Source organism: Mauremys mutica, chromosome 21 (assembly GCF_020497125.1).
Source record: "Mauremys mutica isolate MM-2020 ecotype Southern chromosome 21, ASM2049712v1, whole genome shotgun sequence".
NCBI classification, from domain to species: Eukaryota; Metazoa; Chordata; order Testudines; family Geoemydidae; genus Mauremys; species Mauremys mutica.
Genome location: NC_059092.1, coordinates 5,805,968 through 5,825,014, shown reverse-complemented (window position 1 = coordinate 5,825,014; position 19,047 = coordinate 5,805,968). Strand labels below are relative to the sequence as shown.

The window sequence follows — 19,047 nt, the reverse complement described above, 5'->3', positions numbered from 1 at the left end:
CTTGTTGATCTCTATAGTTAAATGCTGCATATTCATTGTAATGGTTTCCATTGCTTGACTAAACAAGATGTTTTATTTGGGTATTTTGACATTCATCTCCAAAGAATGTTTTCAACTTGAATTTATAGAGTTATTTTACACTGTCCATTACAAGTCACTAGCTGACTTTTGTTTAACAACAGAAATAAATTTAACTCTGAAAGGTTAGAAATTTGGGTTGCTCTACTTTTCATCATAAAATAAACACACACAAATCCCCACAATTGTTGTCCTAAAACTGATTTTAAAAGAATCTTAAAATGAAGTCTTGAACCTTTCAGTTTGAATAAACTTCTGTTTTAAGTAGTTAAACCAACATTTTATATGTTGTCCATATATAAAAGGTGTCTTGGGGGATGGAAGATTGGTGGAGAATGGTTTGACTAGGGTCTTTTAGCTTAAGACTTCTATGTCTAGTGTCAGAAACCTGAAGGGAGAGAAAACCCTCTCATGAGCATTTCATAACCACAAAAGATGTAGGTTCAGATCAGCTTCTAAAACTGGGTAAAAGTTCAGGGGGATCCTTAGCATGTCTGAGCCAGATTTCTCATCCTAAAATCCTACATCCCATTTTTGAGCAAATTCTTTGTTTCCGTTTTTCCTTGGATTTACTTTCTGCCTCTATCCCTGTTAACTTGGGGAAATGCAGCAAACAATATTCAGCCCTGCGGGAGAACCATTATCAGGAAAACACAGAACTTCTGAAGTTGGCTATTTACTGTAATAAAGCTGCCATGAGTGATGGACTCTCTCACTGCACCAGGAAGGAAAATCTTTCTTCCTCACTGTCTGAAAGAAGCCTAACAACATATGTAACCTTGTGTCATAACATTAAATCTAAAGATTCTGAATCTTGTTTAGGTGTCACTTTTGAGGGCGTCAGGCACTGGAATTGTTGCCATATAATATTGTGTTAGCAAATTGAGTCATCACACCAGCTCGTCGTCTTACTGATGTTAAGTAACATCCATCATTTTAATCCTCATATGTCTTGGTTTAATAGACAATAAAATGTTAAATTGCAGCTAAACAGATGGCTAAATTTTAACTAACATCAATCCTTGTAAAAATGTATTTTATAAAAATTTTGTAATTGCAAGTAGTAGATGATTAATTGGATCCAGATGTGAACACCCTAAAGAAGGAATTTTACACTAGGTATGAAGTATAACAGAAAAGTAGGTCCCTAATTGAGGTGGTTTGTCGAAAGGTACTGGAGTTATTTTTCATTTAATTATTGTTAGAGTATGCAATTCATGTCTTTATTTGTGCTATCCGTTTTTACACCATTTATTTTTGGTGACTTGTAAAACATGGGAGTCAAGTAAACTAGACACCTACAGTAATATTTTTAGTTAATAGACTCTTGCATAGATCCCCAAAGTATTTGGAAAACATGATTGCTCGAGGTGTATGGACACACGCCATCATTTTCTCCCCCACTCCCTTATATCTGCCCCAACTCGTTCCATGGTTCCCATCCGTCTTAAACTACTTGTTAACCCAAGGGGCAAAATGCCTTTAGCCACAATGAAGACTGACACCACTGAGAGGAGGCAGGCAGGCTTTTGTGGGCTTGGAGCTGTAGCAAGTGTAACTATGCTTGGTAACTATCAATTGGCTGAAATAGGTGTTGTTTCCCCATGGCTAACAGTGGGCATGCTTGCAGGGATTGCGTGTCACTAGCCCTGCCCCTATGTAGGGAGCCCTCAGCAGCCCTGCTGTCACAGGAGTGAGGGAGAAGGCCCATGACAGTGGTGACACCTGATCCCTGCAGGTCCTAGTGGGGCAGAGCAGAGACCCTTGGCCAGGACTGCAAGGAGGAAGAGGACAAGCTATGGGGGGGAGGCCATGCTACGACTGAATAGTCCTGCAGCATTGCAGGGAGCAGTCTGCAGTCCCACTGTCATGGACCCACTGTCTCTCTTTCCCCAGCTGGGAGTACCGGGAGTCTGTGCTCTGCCTCACCAGAACCACAGCCTTTCCCACCCCTTGCGCAGGCAGGGCTTGGGTGTCACTGGCCCTACAGCCATGCAGGGAACCCCCTGCAAATCTGTTCTCATGGGAGTTCCTGCCCATTACAGGCTGGGGAGTGAGTGGGGCTGGTGACGCCCAAGTCCTGCAGGCACAAGGTGCTGGGAGGACTCTAGTCCTGGTTCTGCAAAGCGGAGGCCCTTGGCCAGGACTGTGAGGAGGGAGTGGTCCCTGCTGCTGAATAGCTCTGTTCCCGAGCAGGGGCCCTTCAGCAGCAGGGTGGCCTCCCCCACAGCCCTCCCCGGGGGTTTCTGCTGTGCCCCACCTGTACCCCAGCCTTCCCTGCACCTTGTGCCTTCAGGGATCAGGTGTCACTGGCCCTATGGCTGTGCACCTCCAATGTCACAGACCCAATCACACTACTGCTGGGCCAGGAGTGTGAGAGCTTCTCCCGAGGCAGGAACTGTTCAGCAGCAGGGTGGCCTCCCCTGTCCCCAGGGGCACATCCTCCTCTTTTCAGTCCTGGCTGAGGAGTCTCTGTTCTGTTCTGTTCTACAAGTTTAGAAATAATTCTGCCAATCTGTCATTTAATTAATATCATTTATCTTCTCTGTGGATGTTTTTCATGAAAACAAAATGATGTGATTTTTTTCCAGAGTTTTCCAGGTAGTGTCATTAGGTCTCTTCCAAAGGGAGTTTTTAGTATTGATTGTCTATCTGATATTTCTCTAGAGAAACGGTGACCTCCAGTGGCCAGCCAGGCTACTCCAAAGAATGTATCCAACATAGGCAATAACAGCACAGAACAATGATCATACCTGGTGGTCTTTCTGGCAAAGCCACTATCAGAAGCTTAAGGGGGAGGTAAACATGGTTTCAAATGCTATGCAGTGTTGCTCGTAGGGATTGAGGAATTCCTTCCAGACCCCTGTGGTGATCAGCTTTAGGCCCCAAAGCATGGCATTTGATGTGTTGATCTTCACACTTGTACCTGAAACATTATAGTCATAAAGTTATCCAGACCCTTTCATAATCCAGCCATAAACAGTTATATCTCTGACCTCTTTACCAGGAGCATATCTTATGAGGATATGTAGGTAGTGTGTATCCCCTATGTATCAAAAATATACCTCTACTATTCAGAGAAGGCGAGAAGAATTAATTTAGTCGGAATACATTTAACAAACACTCATTCAGAAATAATTTAAGCATTTGTGAACTACATGCCTTGTTAGGCTCATTGGCAGCAGGAAAAATGTATTGTTGAATAATTTCTGAAATCTTTTGTAAATTATTATCCTCAAGTGGCTTCTCAGGCATTTTGAATAAAGGAGCTCCTGTTCCCCAAAATGTTTTGCGGCTAGGCTTTCTCGTCCACTCACAAAGACTTGATTTTACATTAAAAGAAATGTCCCTATTAGAACTGGCAAAGAATTTCTTATAGGCAATTGTTAGATTTATTACATTTATAATAATTATAGTAATCCTAATTTCTCATGAACTAGCCAGTGAAACTGGACTCCTGACACGCAGAAGGGATCTGTTTTGTGAAATGGTAAATGGCTTACATAGAAGTTCTGAAAATCAGCAATATTAAGATTGTAAGCTCTTCAGGGCAAGAACTCTGGGTCCTCTGAGACATCTCACAGAACTTTAACCTCAGGGGCAAAGGTGGCTTTAACCACCTTTGCCCCTTCTCAATTCTGGGCTCCTCCAGGGCTGGGGCAGTCCCTGGCATAATTTAGGCAACTTTTCTTCTGCTGCCAATGAGCAGCAGTGCTGCCCAGAAACTGCAGCTAGATTCCCTCGAAACTGACACCCTTTCAGCCCCAGCCCTGCCACCAGTATGTCCCCGATACTGAAATTTGCAAGGGGGTTCTTGGAAGACAGACAGTAGTTGTATTACTCAGTTAAGAACATAAGAATGGCTATACTGGGCCAGACCAATGGTCCATATAGCCAGTATCCTATCTTCTGACAGAGGCTGGTGCCGCATACTTCAGAGGGAATGAATAGAACAGGGTAGTTATCAAGTGATCCATCTCCTGTTGTCCAGTCCCAGCTTCTGGCAGTCAGAGCATGCATTTGCATCCATGACCATCTTGGCTAATAACCATTGATGGACCTAACCTCCATGAGCTTATCTGATTATTTTTTTGAATCCAGTTATACTTTTGGCTAAAATCTCTTGGCAATGAGTTCCACAGGTTGACTGTGTTGTGTGAAGAAGTACTTCCTTATCTTTGTTTTAAACATGCTGCTGATTTAATTTCATTGAGTGACCCCTGATTCGTGTGTTATGTGAAGAGGTACAGAAATGGCGACACCATTCTTGATTTTACAGACCTCTGATATCCCCCTTCAGCCGTCTCTTTTCTAAGCTGAACAGTCCCATATTTTTTTTAATTGACTCATGTGGAAGCTGTTCCATACCCCTAATCATTTATTGCCCCTTTCTGTACCTTTTCCAATTCTAATATGTCTCTTTTGAGATGGGGCGACCCAGACCTGCACACAGTATTGAAGGAGTGGGCATACCATAGGGATTCTCCCTAGGCCAGATCCAGGGCTTTGTCTTCCCAACCCCTTAACCCAGCGTATAGGGGCTGAGAGAATCTCACCCTCTGTCTTCCCATATATCTTTACAGAGCCCAGCATGGTGGGGCTGATCTTGTTTAAGGTGATGGGTGTTACCATGGTACACCTCTACCTCGCTATAACGCTGGCTTCGGGAGCCAAAAAATCTTTATAGGTGAAACCGCGTTATATCGAACTTGCTTTGATCCACCGGAGTGTGTAGCCCCACCTCCCCAGCGCGCTGCTTTACTGCATTATATCCAAATTCGTGTTATATCGGGTCACGTTATATCGAGGTAGAGGTGTATGTACAAATTGATTTTTGTATGATATTTTTGTAAATATTCTTATCTCCTCATCATGGTGTCTGAGTGTCAGAACCCTTGCTTTGTCCACTCTGTTTTCTTCCGTGCTTCCAAGAGAAGGGCATGATTTTAATTCAGACATGTTAAATAGGAAAACCTTTTTTTTTTTTTTTTAAACCTTGGCATGCAAAACACTATGGATTTGTTTTGAGATGAAAGACCATTTCAAACAAGCAAAGAAAGCAGCTTCTAAGCAACATGCTGAAAATAGAGATGCTGACTAAACTATTACAAACTTTACTGAAAAAAAGATGTTGAGGAGTGCATTGGGGGACCAGCTCCCATAAGTAGAGTTCTCATGTACTTGTGTATGTGTTGCCTTACCATATCTCAATAGCTTTCCTGCCCTTTTCCACAATTGGCCAGGTAATGATTTTGGATGCACGTTTAGACCCCAGTTCTTCAGTTAAGTCTACACAAGCAAAGTCCTGGTAGACCAGTGGAGCATCATGTGGATGCCAGGGACCTCCTGTGCAAACATACATTATGGAGGTAAAATGTTAGCTTGTAATTTGTCATTAAGTAGAAGAGCTCTAAAAACATGCAACCAGCACGTCAAATCTGTAGTTTATAATCTGCACAAAAATTGGGAGTCCATGTCTCTCCTGGCCCTCAGGAAAGATTGAATAGCAGATGCTGTAATGAGTCTTGGGTGACCAGATGAGAGGGAGAAAATATCGGGACACATGGGGGCGGTCCCACTGGTGGAGAAAAAAAAAAAGCCGAGTGCTTTAATTTTGTTTTTGAGAGAAGTATCCACATTCCACAGAAAAATTGTCAAAAATACAACTGTGCAAAACCAGAAAATGTATTATTTGAAAAATTTTGATTTAAAGTGTTGCCTCCTTGTGGTTGAAGTTTAGTGTTCGTCTCTGCCATTCTCCTCTCTGGGTTGGGTATTCTCAGCTGAACTACATCTCCATAATGGACTCCAGTCAGACTCATGCATCATGGCGACTCAGCAAAAGGGAAGACCATGGTGCAACATGGGAAGTAGGTTGTCTAGGGAGCCCTGCCCATAGAGTAGAATAGGGGGTTGAGGGACTGGAGCTACAATTCCCATGATGCACCACAGCAGTATATCTGAATAGAACAGTGGTTCTCAAACTTTTTTTTTCGTAGACCAGTTGAAAATTGCTGAGGGTCTCGGTGGACCACTTAATGATCTTTCCAAATGTTTGTACTGTTAGCTAACTATTGTAAAGCACTTTGGATAAAAGCACCATATAAAAAAACCTTAATAATAATTACATTTTTTTGTTCTACAAATAAAAGCACACAACTCGTATTTTATTATCAGTAGTCTTACCTTTCTAAAGCGATGGATGAGCCCTCTCTCTCCCACCGCTGCCGCAAACCCCGAGCTGGGGCTGGGAAGGAGGGGGGGGTCTCTCCCTCTCTCCCCCACCGCAGCGGCCCCTGAGCTGGGGCTGGGAAGGGGGGGGATGTCTCCCTCTCTCCCCCACCGCAGCGGCCCCTGAGCTGGGGCTGGGAAGTGGAGCGGGGGGTGTCTCCCTCTCTCCCCCACCGCAGCGGCCCCTGAGCTGGGGCTGGGAAGTGGAGCCATCTCTCTCTGGCAGCCGCAGCCCTGGAGTTGGGGAAAGTCACCTCTTTCTCTGGCTGCTGCAGTCCTGCATATCCCAAATTCCCTCCACCCCCTCTTCTCACCCCACTGCCCCCTCCCACCTATCCCTTATTCCTCCAAAGGCCACCACCTCACCTTACATGTGCGTTTTCTCCAGGGTCCAGGCACCTAATTAGTAGAGCCATGCCTGTGCGACTCCACTAATTAGGTGGGTGGCCCTTCATTCTTTCGTGTGCGGCCGCCCAGGCATGCACCTTAGAGGGAACTATCCGCGGACCACCTGAATGGAGCTCCTGGACCACAGTTTGAGAACTTCTGGAATAGAAAATGTTGGCGGTTTGGTAAAATATTTTCCATTTTCCACCAAGTTAAAACTTTCTACATGAATCTCCATCCCCCAACAGCTACAACGTGCATCACTGTCGCATTTGGACCCAGTCCTTCAAACCTCATTGGGCAGGGTGCTCGCAGTTGGGAGTTAGTCCCACTGATGGAAATTGGATTACTCCCAGTAGTCAGTTTTGTAGGATTGGGCCTTTGATAATTCTTTTAACTGAACCATGGCCAGTGGGAAAATGTTTGAATTACTTTTATTCATGGTTAGAAAAGATATGCTATTTAAACTGGGCCAAACCTACTTTGTCTTTTACTGGATTGATTTGTATTTTTCTTGCAAAGCTGTTTCCAGTTATCTTTTTTGTGATTCTCTCACTTGTACTTGTGAACTCTAGAACTATGCTTCGGAAAAAAATGTCAAGGCTATATGAATGTAATAAGCTGGTATTCTTTGATGGTGTCTTGTGATGTATATAATTGAGTTTTCAAGTATGAATAAGTTTGTTACTAGTAAATAGAATAGTCTTGAAAAAATGTGGGTTAAAATTAATTTAATGGAAACGTCTGTATAATTTGAAGCCTTACTGATTTAAAGAGCTGATATTCAGAGCTATTAATTACTAAACTGAACATTGACTCATCGTTCACCCAGGGTGTATTGGGCTTATTTTTCTGAAAAAGCACCTTTTATAATAAATATAGCTAGTGTTTGGTTTGTGGATATTCGTTTTGAGATTATGCCTGCCAAGTTGTACTTAAATTAATTTTTGCTATTGTATTTTCTGAGTTTTGGCTATTGGGATATAAAACAAAGACTTATTTGAAGTTGGGAAGGCAACCAAATAAATTCTTTTGTATTGGCTTCAGCTAGTTGTGATTCTGTTGAATCAGGTGAAGACTGCATTCAAAGGTGTCCTTTTATTTTGAATCTTTTAATCAGAGCAGCCTACAGATTTTTTTTTCTTTTTAAATAATCATTTAAAAAATACATCTGGAATTGAAGTCAGTAGCATAGGCATTGTTATTGGAATTCACAGTTGCTCACTTCTTTGAATCCAGCTCCAGAATCAGAAGTCATTACATATTTGAGATCTGTAATAGAATGGGTAGACTCAGACCATTCCCTAATGGACAGGAGTCCACAGCATCTTTGACACCTGGCAACTTACTTCGTAGGCTCTGCAAAGAAGAAACTTAACTCTTCCTTTACTTCGAATTGTCTCTCCACATCAGGACTGAGGCATACATAGGCAGTGTGGTGTTGAAAGAAGATTGTGCTAACACTTCCTGTGCTGTACTTAAGTGGAGAGAGGACTTCAGTTACCAGTGCTGCAAATCTGACACCTTCCATGAACACTACAAATACATTTACCATTTCCATGTTGCATCCATCATCATAGGGGGAAAGGATTGTATTTCCAGTGGAGTTCATCAAGATGTTTCTCAGCTGATTTATTTACCAATATGAAAAAGCGATTTTGTGAGTTCAGGACAGAGGGAAATGATATAAATGGTTTAAATTAGATTTTTGTCTGCTCAGTCCTACTTGTTATCTAATGAATACTAGCTGTAAACATTAGAAAATAACCCACTGGGGAAAAAACAGTACAAAGTCAAATTATATTTCCTGTTGGGAATATCACATTAGCCATTTTCTATAGGTATTTTAAAAATTCTTATATTAAGCTAAATGAGAGTTTCTGCATTGAGCTGGTAGTGTCTGGCACTTCTGTGCTGTCCCTTTTAAATCTAAATCTGATTGCAAAAGTCTAATTCTCAGTAGCTTGCAACTTTTTATCATAATAGTCACATTCTCAAGCTAATTCCTTTTATATTTAAATGTATAGCACTTTCTTGTTAGGTCTTAGTGAGTACAGAGAGATTCATATTCTTCCTATTCAGTGAACCAATAAGATTTCTTTCCTTTAAATATGTTTAAAATGCATTTTGTCTCCCAGCCTGCCCATAAACACTGTTACTTTTCTAATTTCTTTTGTTGTGATCATGAGCATACTTCTCATTTGCACCCAGATACCATAGTCACAACTGAGACACTAGAAAAAATGTGCCTTATTGTTAGCTACACCACTTGTCTTAGGCCTCCAATTTACGTCCTATCACACACAAACCTGTTGGTTGTCCTTCTGTTTCCGTTGGATACTTACCGTAGCATCAGACTCCTAGCATCAAAAATACAGAAGATAACATTTTCTATAAAGACAAATTTATCCACATTCAAGAAAAGGGAGTCTTACATAATTTCAAGCGTCTTCCTTTGCTATTTCATGTTGAGCCTTGTTTGTGGGTTCTTTTTTCACATTAGGCCCCATAGCATGTTGAGAACTGTGCTCATTAATTCAAGGTCAAGCATCTTTCTATAGAGCATGAACAAGCCAACAGAAGAGACCTAACTAACAGCATGCTGAGCACTTGAGTGTTATAACCTTGTTTGAAGAAAGTGCTCTGAATTTTTGTACTTTCCTGAAGATGTTTTATACATTAGCTGTTCCACTTGTTTGTGTTTGGTACAATTTTACTACACACTGAGTTTTTCTGTATTTAAATTCCTGCCTGTGAGGTTGCTAAGCAATGTTGTTTTCTCCTGCTCATTCTTTCAAAATATAGTGTTTTCTGGTAGATGATGGTGTTCGTGAGAGGGAACAAGGGGTAGAGGAGAGAGATGATGATTTGGTTGTTGCACAATATGATTGGTGCAAGAACTAGATTAAATATCCACAGTAATATCAACAAAGGTTGGAAAGAGGCAGCCAATGCCGCTTTGCCTCTAGTCTAGTGCATGTAAGCATCCTCCAAAATAACATATTGCACTCGGGTTTCTTTGTTTGTCTTTTCTCTCATGAAGCAGAGGAAAGCTTTCCTGGTACTGTCTGGACACTTTCTGCATTAGGATGCAATATGAAATTCCAAGTCATGATCAGGAGAGTTCAGATCAAAAATGTAAGCAATGTATAATTATCTTCAAAACCCATGAAAATACAAGTCCAATATAATACTAACCAATCAAATGACAGTGATTTCTTGTCAGCCCTAACAAAGTTCTGTCACTTTACTCTATAGCATAATGTACTTCATAATCTTGTTAACCATGGAGCTGTGTAACATGGTGGAGGCATAAAGGCAATAACAATAATACTATTTGCGACCTATGTTAAAATGTGACTTAACTGGCAAGAACAAAGAGCTCAAAATAAGTGGGCATTGGTTGGCTGCTTGATCTAAATATATTACTCCAGCAGCCAATGAGTGCTTGGATCAGTTGAATCCTTTCATTAGCTTACAGAGCTTTGAACTCATCCCTGTGGTTTCCCATTGATTGCTCCCATGCTGAAAATCTGGCCCTATTATAAATCTTTTTGAACTTCCACCGGTAGGGATTTAAATGGATTGCCTCATTATACCTGTCGGTAACTCCTCTCTGACGCAAGTATGAGATAAACTAGAGAGTCTGGTAACTCTGGAGCCTAGCAAAGTTGTGTCTTAAACTCTTTCATAATTTTGTGGTTTTAGCACAACTAGTAGTTCCAAGTCAGAAGAGGCTCTTAATCACTTTAAAAGGCTTTGTTTACAAGTAAGGATTGAAATCCATTGGCAGAATTGGAGAGAGAAGGTAGATGAGGTAATATCTTTTATTCAACCAACTTCTGTTGGTGAGAGAGACAAGCTTGACAGAACTGAGCATTGCCAGCTAACACAGCTTCTGACTGTCAGTGTAAATGTTATCTTGACTTACACAATAATCAGTTTCACCCCTAAATAATAGAAGAAAAATGTAAGCTTGGAAACATCAGAGGAGATATCAGGTTTTTTTAAACGGAAGGCTAACTATTTTTAATGTGTCCTGGAAAAAAATATACGTTTCTGCTTCTAGTCTTGTGCAACTATGAAATGTGGTTAGACAAGACGAGCACTTGAGTCATGCAGAATGCTACCCAAAACCATGCAAAAGGTTGCTTGGCACTGGATTTCATAAGACTCAAAACCCTGGCAATGTTCCTTAAAAGGTTGCTACAGGTCATAAGCATGGGCCCAGATTCAAACGTTATCTGCTTGAAACATAGGTGACCCTTGGCAATTTCAGCAGAATTTCATTTTGAACTTTTGAGTTTATACTTGAAATCCAAAGTGAAACTTGCATGATGGGGCCTTGATCCCACAATAACCAAAACTGAATAAAATGTTAGCGCGAACCACCCTTGTGAAGTAAAACTGCTGGTTTGTCCATGGTTTAGTGAACGCTGGTGCAGAAAATACATGTGCGTTGCTTAATTAATGTAGAGTGATGTTTTCTTTACATAGTAAAGATGTTGGCTGCTTTTGACATTTTAGTGCTTAGATGCAATTGCTTTCAGTGAATACTAACTATTACAGTAGCAGCATCTCCTCCATCACAGCTGGCTATTGGTGCAGGCGTTAGCGGAGACAGCTTATGGTTTTGCTCTGTTCTGGAATTAGGTTGGCAGACAAACAGGTCTGGTTAAATTAACTTGACTCTTGGTGTGTATGGTCTAGATGCAGCTCACATCTTCTAAAGGGTCATCTTTGAAACATGACAAAGGCACTTTACAGGTACATTTAAGAGGAAAAAGTGAGTGTTTGGGGAAGCATCTTGGCTTGAACTTAAAACAGACTGAAGGTCTCTGAGACGCATGTCCAGTTTATAAACAGTTTTGATACCAAGTATATGTAATTAAATGTTACATTAGTTTGTGTTGCACTTTGGCTTTATTTAGAGGCGATGTTTGTTCTTAGATCAGGCATGCTGAGAAATATTTGTGAAAATTGCTTTCTCTCTCCTTTTAAACTTAAAGTTCAGTATGTTTTAATTTTTCTCAAATTTGTTTTTGAAACCACAAAAGAGGAATAAACAGAATGAACATATCATTTAATGTGAAAATCCTTTAAATGCATAATAATATTTAGTATTTGTCTCTTTCATCAATGTTGGATGTGTAAATTATGGCTATTGTGTTTCATAGCATATATATAGAGAGCAGGTGTACGTTTTCTGAAAAGATTTAGTAAATATTCAATATTTGATTTTTTTTTCCTTTCCCCACCTTATTCTCAGCTGGAAAAGAAGCAGGCGACCCCTCCATTTCAGCCTCAGATCACAGACGATTATGGTTTGGATAACTTTGATACACAGTTCACCAGCGAACCTGTGCAGCTAACACCAGATGATGAGTATGTTTTTTTAATACAATTAAACAAATATGCATCCAGAAATGTGTATATTTGAATATGAAGTTGTTGTAATGTTACTGAGGGAGAGTTAATATCTAAAAATGGAACAAAAATGTTGAAGTTAAAGATACTAATGTAAATTCAAGAAATGCATAAGTTAAAGTTCTCATAGTAACATTTAGACATCCCTGTAATACATACTGTATATTTCAGAATACATCTAACAGCCTAATGAATAATCAAAAGTGTATATATTGCTGCTGTTGACTGTCAGCAGCGTACTTGGTGCTGTACAAACAGCTAAGAACATATATCTGCCCCAAGAGGCTTACTCTTGTACGGAGACAAAACAATTTAGAGAGACAATGCATCAAGGGCCAGTATGAGTTTGACATGATTGAGGACTCTTGCAGAGGGCATTAGTGTAAGTCTTTGCTGGAAAAGAAAGCGTGGAATGAGAAGGGATTTCAAGGTCAAGAGGCCCGTTGCTTGGTGCAAGAGGAGGAGGAAACTGTTCTGAGTATAAGGCAAAGATGAAGACAAGATATAAATGTGGTGCTTAGGAGGAAAACTTGGAAGTAGTGATACGATGAGAGCCACGGTCATATGAACAGGCTCAGGGTATGATGGGCCTTGAAAGTCAGCCTCAGAAGCTTGAACTCGTTTTAGAAAAACAAGGGGAAGCTATATATGCAACATGAGGGAAAACTTCAGTGAGATGCATGAATTTTGTCATGTTGTCTGTAAAGTGCCTAACATATGTCTCACACTGAATGAATAGTAAGGGAGGGGAGGATGTCACTACCACGTTGCTTGTGACAAGGGTGGATAGCCTCCCCGGCCTCTTTTATTTGTTTTATGTTTATTTGTTGGTTGATTTTGCTGGCCAGCCCAGTACAGAGTGTTTTTGATAAGGATAGGTCACCTCCTAGTATTTTTCTGCAGGCAGTTACTCCCATCCTTCTGCATGATGTCCAATTGGGAAGCAATGCAAAGTGAATTTATTCATCCTTTTCTCTTTCTCTTGCACAGTTTCTCTTTCAAGGCTATTACATATGGTACTACTGTTAAATGTTTGTTAGAATTTTACCTTTTAAGGACTCTGTTTATTGGCTCTGCTGCTTGAGGAAATGGCACAGTAGAGCTATGTTACATGCTCAGCAGGACTGTTTATACACTGCTTTGGCATTCTCGTACCATTGGGGTGAGAGAGAGTCTATTCAGAAATACAAAAGAAGCAAGACTTTCCTTATTCAAATCCAGAATTTTAAAATGGAAAATAAAACATTGACAGGGAGACTGAGTTTATTTGAAATTAAACTAGGCTCAGTTACCTTGGAGTTGGTGAAATTAGGCTCAGACTAGGAATTTCTGGGCCAGTTCTACTCTGAGAGAGCAGGCAAGTCAGCTGTGGCTTTCCAGCCCCAAAGTTTGCTTTCAGATGAGCTTGCTTACACATGCACCTTTTCGGTAGCTGGGTTTCTTTTCCTTTCCCTTATTAAAGTGGAAATACTATGCTGTGAAGTGATTTCTTCTGAATGGTTCCTGCCTGTGATCTTCCTGACTGGGCCTGTTCCCTTAAGGAAGTCTAGTTTAAGTAGACGTGCAGAGTTTTGAAGTCTTAACTTGCAGTTTCATCTGAACCTTTACACGTTCTAATTCAGGAAGGTACTTAAGCAAAAGCTACTGAAGTCATTGGGACTACTCATGTGCATAAAGTTAAGCCAGTGATGAAGTATCTTCCAGAGTTAGGGCCACAGTCAGTAAACTCTGAACCTATTATTCAGTGCTCATGTACTCATTACTCTCTTTCCAAACAAACAGCGAGGCAAGATGCCTTCACTGTCTCACTCCCTACTCACCATCAAATGGCCTCTCAGCCTAGAGCCATGCTGGACTCAGTAGTAACCTAAACTTAAGTGGGCTGCCTCCCTCTCTTGCTGCTTCCTAACCTAAACTGAGTTCCCGGCATGGAAAGCAGGAGACAATCAAGACTCATTGCATTTCTTCTGTAGCAGAGTGCTCCCTACTGACCTAGAGAACAACCTTGATATTATCCAGTCCCCAAGTGACATCCATAGGGAGATTAGCTAATTTTCTGAGGGGTAAAGAGTGTACTATAACTACATTCAGAGGAGGAATGTGTAGACTGTGTTCGGGACCAGCTTGATCACAAACAATACAGCAAATTACAAATGGATGTAGGATTGAAATAGTTCCATTTTTTCTGTTTTTATCAGTCTCTTAATTTCAAACAATGTCATAATAAATAATGGACTGAGGCTTCTTCTCTGTTTCATGAACTGAAAAACATGCCTGTTTCTAAACACTTTTAAAGTTTGTATTTCTTTAATTTAAACTCTCTAAACCAGTGGTTCTCAAGCTATTTATCATTGTGGGCTGCATATGTGGCCCATAATGTGTTACCTGGGCTGCAGTTTGAGAACCAACCCCTCCCTGCCCCAATGCCCTTACAGACCTCTATGCACGAGGGCAGGGCAGCCGGGACCCTGGGGCCCCAGACCTTGCCAAGCTGGGCGGCCTTTAGCACACAGCTGGGCTGCAGGTGTGTGCTAATTGAGCCGCACGTGGCCGCGGGCTCAGAACTACTGCTCTAAACTGACAGCCAGACATCTTTGTGCTGAAATTTGCAAACTGCCTCCAAACAACAGTTCACCTCTTTTTCCCTTCCAATCTGTTTTTCTTCCCCGTCTGTCTACTCCTATACTAATTCTTTGGCTCCAGATGCATAAGGCATGACAACAGTTTGTTATTAGGTTTCTTTAATGGGAAATACAGACTCTCTGCATTAGAGGATTACAAATTAGCTTGCAAACAGATTTGGTTTTTTTATGGGGGGTGTAGGAAAGAAACTTGCAAAATGAATTGTACGCATCCTAATTTTTTTTAATAGTCAGAAAGGGTTTTACAGAATTAAAGAAAGTGGCAATTTCAAAAAATTGTTAGGCTCTGGAGAAATATAATTCCAGTTGACATTTGACAAGCTGTAGGACACAATCCACCCTTCTATCAGTTTGTGATGATTTTCACAGGAAATTCCCAATAAAGATAATGGTGCTCATGTATAAACTCGTGCAAAGTGCTACAGGAACCAGACCTTTTTTAAAAAACAGGTTTTAGCAGATTAAAGATTGAGAGAAAGGCAGTAATGGTTTGTGCTCTACTACGAAAGCCTTGTCCACACAACAACTTTTAACAGTGTGTGTATATAGTTAGGGGCGGTGCGGAAGACTGTAAATGATGGTTTGTGTCTGCGCAGGACATGGATAGAAGTTAGTAGCTGTGACAGCTAACAGCAGACGAGGCTGGCACCTGGCTGTCTTCTCCTGTAATAGATTAAGTGCACTGGGGTTTGTTTGTTTGAAGAAAGTACTCCTGACTAGTTCTTTTCACTGTCAGTGCAGAAGGATATTTGAGTTCTTTGCCTTTGCTGCTGGTGCTCTATGTGCATGACCTTCAGTCACACTGTGCTTCTGCTGAAGCACTACAGGACAGTTGCTAAGTTTTTCTCAGATTGCAGAGATAAAACCAGTTAGGCATCATGGTACATGCGGAGTCAAACAATCGTATGGCAATAAAGCTGCTGTGCGAATGAAAACTGAACCATGTTGGGGATTGGTCCTGTTTTGAGCAGGGGGTTGGACTAGATGACCTCCTGAGGTCCCTCCAACCCTGATATTCTATAATTCATGTTACTTGTGAGCAGTTAAGCTGACTCTGTCACCAACTGGCTATAAAATCACAGTTGAAGACCTAACATGTCCTTGGCAAGTCAGTTTTCTCTGTGCATCAGTTTCTAAAACCTTCCATTGGCTCTCCCTTGTGCACAACATTCAGTTTACATTTGTTTTCCTCAGATTTATGTCTCAACTCATAGCATCCTCTCCTACATCTCAGAGCTTAGCCATCACCACCGCCAGCCCCTATGCCTTGTGCGTTTCTCTGTGTAAATTGCTGTTCCATCCCAGTTTTCCAAACTACCCACCTCTCGTTAATAAAAGCAATACTGCTTGAGATTTTGGAATGAAAGATTTATGAAAAGTATTTGTGTATTCAAAGCTTGTTGTTTGTTTATTCTAATTATTATTATTGGTTCTGTATCACTAATACTTAGCATTTTTATAGAACTTGTACATGTTATAATACTGTACAAAGAGGAATCTCTTGAACAAAACGATTAGCAACACAATCGAGAGTTCCAAGTAGTAACCTAAAGAAATATTTCTCATTTTTCAGAGATGTAATAAAAAGAATAGATCAGTCGGAATTTGAAGGATTTGAATACATTAACCCATTGTTGCTGTCAACAGAGGAAACAGTATGAAGGAATGACATCTCCATTGTGGACAAATAATGTGAACGAACTTTAAATTTATCCTTAACTACAGTATATGCATGCAAGGCTGAGGAACTGTAAAGTTTTGGATGGAGACCAATGATGATAAATATTGCTGCTGAAAATCAAAGATGAGAATATGATTTTGGTGGGTGTCTTCCTCTAAATATTGGTTTTTAAAAGTTTTGGGCACTGACACAACTGGCTTCATTAATGAAGGAATTTGCATTTGTGCCTGTCTCGTGAAGGATCAAAGTGTTCATTGCATCCTCTGGAAAAGAGAGATTCCGAACAACTTTGAAAGCTACATACTTTCCACAAACACTTGATGCAATGAGCTATGAAGAATATTAGAGTGTAACATCCTGAAGAATAAAACATTAGTGGTGTTGAAGCTTATTTTTTATGCCTTTTTCACAAGTGGTACCTGTCTAAACGTCTCAGATACGATATGTAAAAGGAGTTGTGTTTTATTAGCAATCAGAACATAAATTTGGGTACAGGTTTTAAGTGCCTAAATGGATAAACTGCATTGAAGACTTATTACATATTTTCAACATTCTTAACCCTGGTAAGTTATGCTTGTTAACATTAAATAAGGAACATATAAATAAAAGCTGCAACCTAATACTGAGGTACATCTTTATAGAGGAGCAGAGTGACTCAGCAATACCAATTCCAAATTAGAACTCCCCTGTATCAAATCAAAAATCTGGATTGTTTAACCCTCCAAATTTTAGTTTAACAAAAAAAAAACCCTAAATTTGCACAGAGTAGATTTCTGAAAATACGTAAGCAGTGCCTACAATGATGTCTTGTGTTGTGTATTAGATTTTTGAAAAGTATTTTTATCAATAATACAATATTCAGAAATAGAACAGAAGTGTAATGGATCGTAGCCTTAAAGTTTAAATAGCAAATCTAGATTATCCATAAACATGCTACATTTTCCTGATAAAGCACACCTCCTACTAATCAACTGTCTGCTTAGAAATACTCAGTGTATATTACTAATTCATTGTTCTACCTAGAACGAGATGCTTTGATAAAAATGGCTTGCTTCAAAGCAGTAACTTTTTCAATGGAGGGAAAAATGAATATGTGATAATTTGGGTAAGGTTATAGATGTCCAGTCCCTTCTCTTGAAAACTGGAAAAAGGGGATGTTATATCACAAAGGTTAAGAATTTGTTGTCAGCTGTGGAAAAACTCATGTCACTATATTTAATGACTAAGTGTGCACTGCAATCTAAAAGCTTTCTGATGCTTGTAAAGATTTACCTGTCTCATTGCAGATGACAACAACAGAGGCAGTACTTTGTGCTAGGTTTTTGTTTGACTACATTGTGTGGTTTGTGGTTCTAGGGGAAAATTGACGTGGGAATTTAAAAAAACCAAGAAACCCTGTGCCATGACATCTCACCTAATTTGGTGTAAAATGCAGGATAAATTGCAACATTTTCTTTACATGAATATATAGGTTTCTCAGGGTACAGCATTGCATTAGGTGCTGAACATGACATCTTTCGGATTCACATCCAAGTCATGAGGTGCTAGGATGAGACTGCCAAAACATTGTGTTTAAATTTTTCAATTAACCATTGGTTAACAAACTACATTTTGTATCCCCTCATTGGCCACAATTATGCAAACCTGTGGTAATTCAGTTTTATTAATCCCATCCAGATTTGAGTTTTGGGTTTCTTTTTGTTGGATTGTAGCTTTTTATATCAAGCAAGATGTGTTCTAACCAGCACTAAATTATTTAATCAGAAAAAAGTACTTGCCTCAAATGCCTGGAGTTTAGATAATTTGGTATCTAGTAACGGAGTTATTTACTTTTTAAATGTAATATGAACTTTTTTGTTTTAATTCCCCCTTTTCTCCCTCCTTGGCGACTTAGTGTACCCTGAACATTTTCTGTGTTTCAGTATTTAATCAATGCCCTTGGTTTTACAACTGATCATTACTTAAAACAGTGACTATGGCAGTTCTTGCATGGAGATATGACAAAGCTGCCTTTAGATGGATCTGGGCAAGGGGCTTAGAAATGGAAACATGGAGGTTTTTTACCTCAAATTTCTATGAGACATTGGAACATTTTGTTTGGGGGGGAGGGGGAAGAAAGGGACAGAAAGACACATTTGCTCAACAAACATTTAAAAAATCCTTGATTTATTTACAATTCAAGGCATTTACAATGTTTCTGTGTTGCCAAATAGTTTGCTGGTTATAAGTTTGGTTGCTCACGTGCAAGTGTATGAATAATGTTCTGTTCATGATGAAGGGGGAAATTTTTTATATAAAGTACTTGTTTTATAAATTAAAGAAAATGAAGGATGTAATTAAATGTGTGGTTTGAAAAAAAAAATCCTAATATATTACAAATGGATCTGGTTATGATATATAGTTGTCTTATTTGAAATAGTAAATGAAAACTCTAGCTAATTTAATGATTGTAAAACAGTAAATATGTTCTTGTAGTTTTGTATAATTAATTAGTTGAGATCTTTGCTGGCCAGTTTTAATTGTGCAGAAGATGGTACACTAATCTATAACAGCTAAGATCATTTATATTCTTGCACATCTATTAAAGACTTTAATGAAAAA

General features: G+C 39.8%; 1 protein-coding gene across 7 annotated transcripts in view; it reads left to right on the top strand.

Annotated features, from left to right (window-relative positions):
• The window catches only part of PRKCZ (protein kinase C zeta), a 154,953-nt gene extending 135,906 nt beyond the window's left edge, over nucleotides 1-19,047 (top strand). For 6 of the 7 annotated variants that reach the window (XM_044995852.1, XM_044995853.1, XM_044995854.1 and 3 more), the window contains 2 exons: nucleotides 11,966-12,081; nucleotides 16,339-19,047. In XM_044995852.1, the coding sequence (XP_044851787.1) occupies nucleotides 11,966-12,081; nucleotides 16,339-16,426 (204 nt within the window). In that variant the 3' untranslated portion in view covers nucleotides 16,427-19,047. Of the gene's footprint in view, nucleotides 1-9,739; nucleotides 9,835-11,965; nucleotides 12,082-16,338 lie in introns of those variants that run through there. The other variant, XR_006574633.1, reaches the window with a different exon arrangement.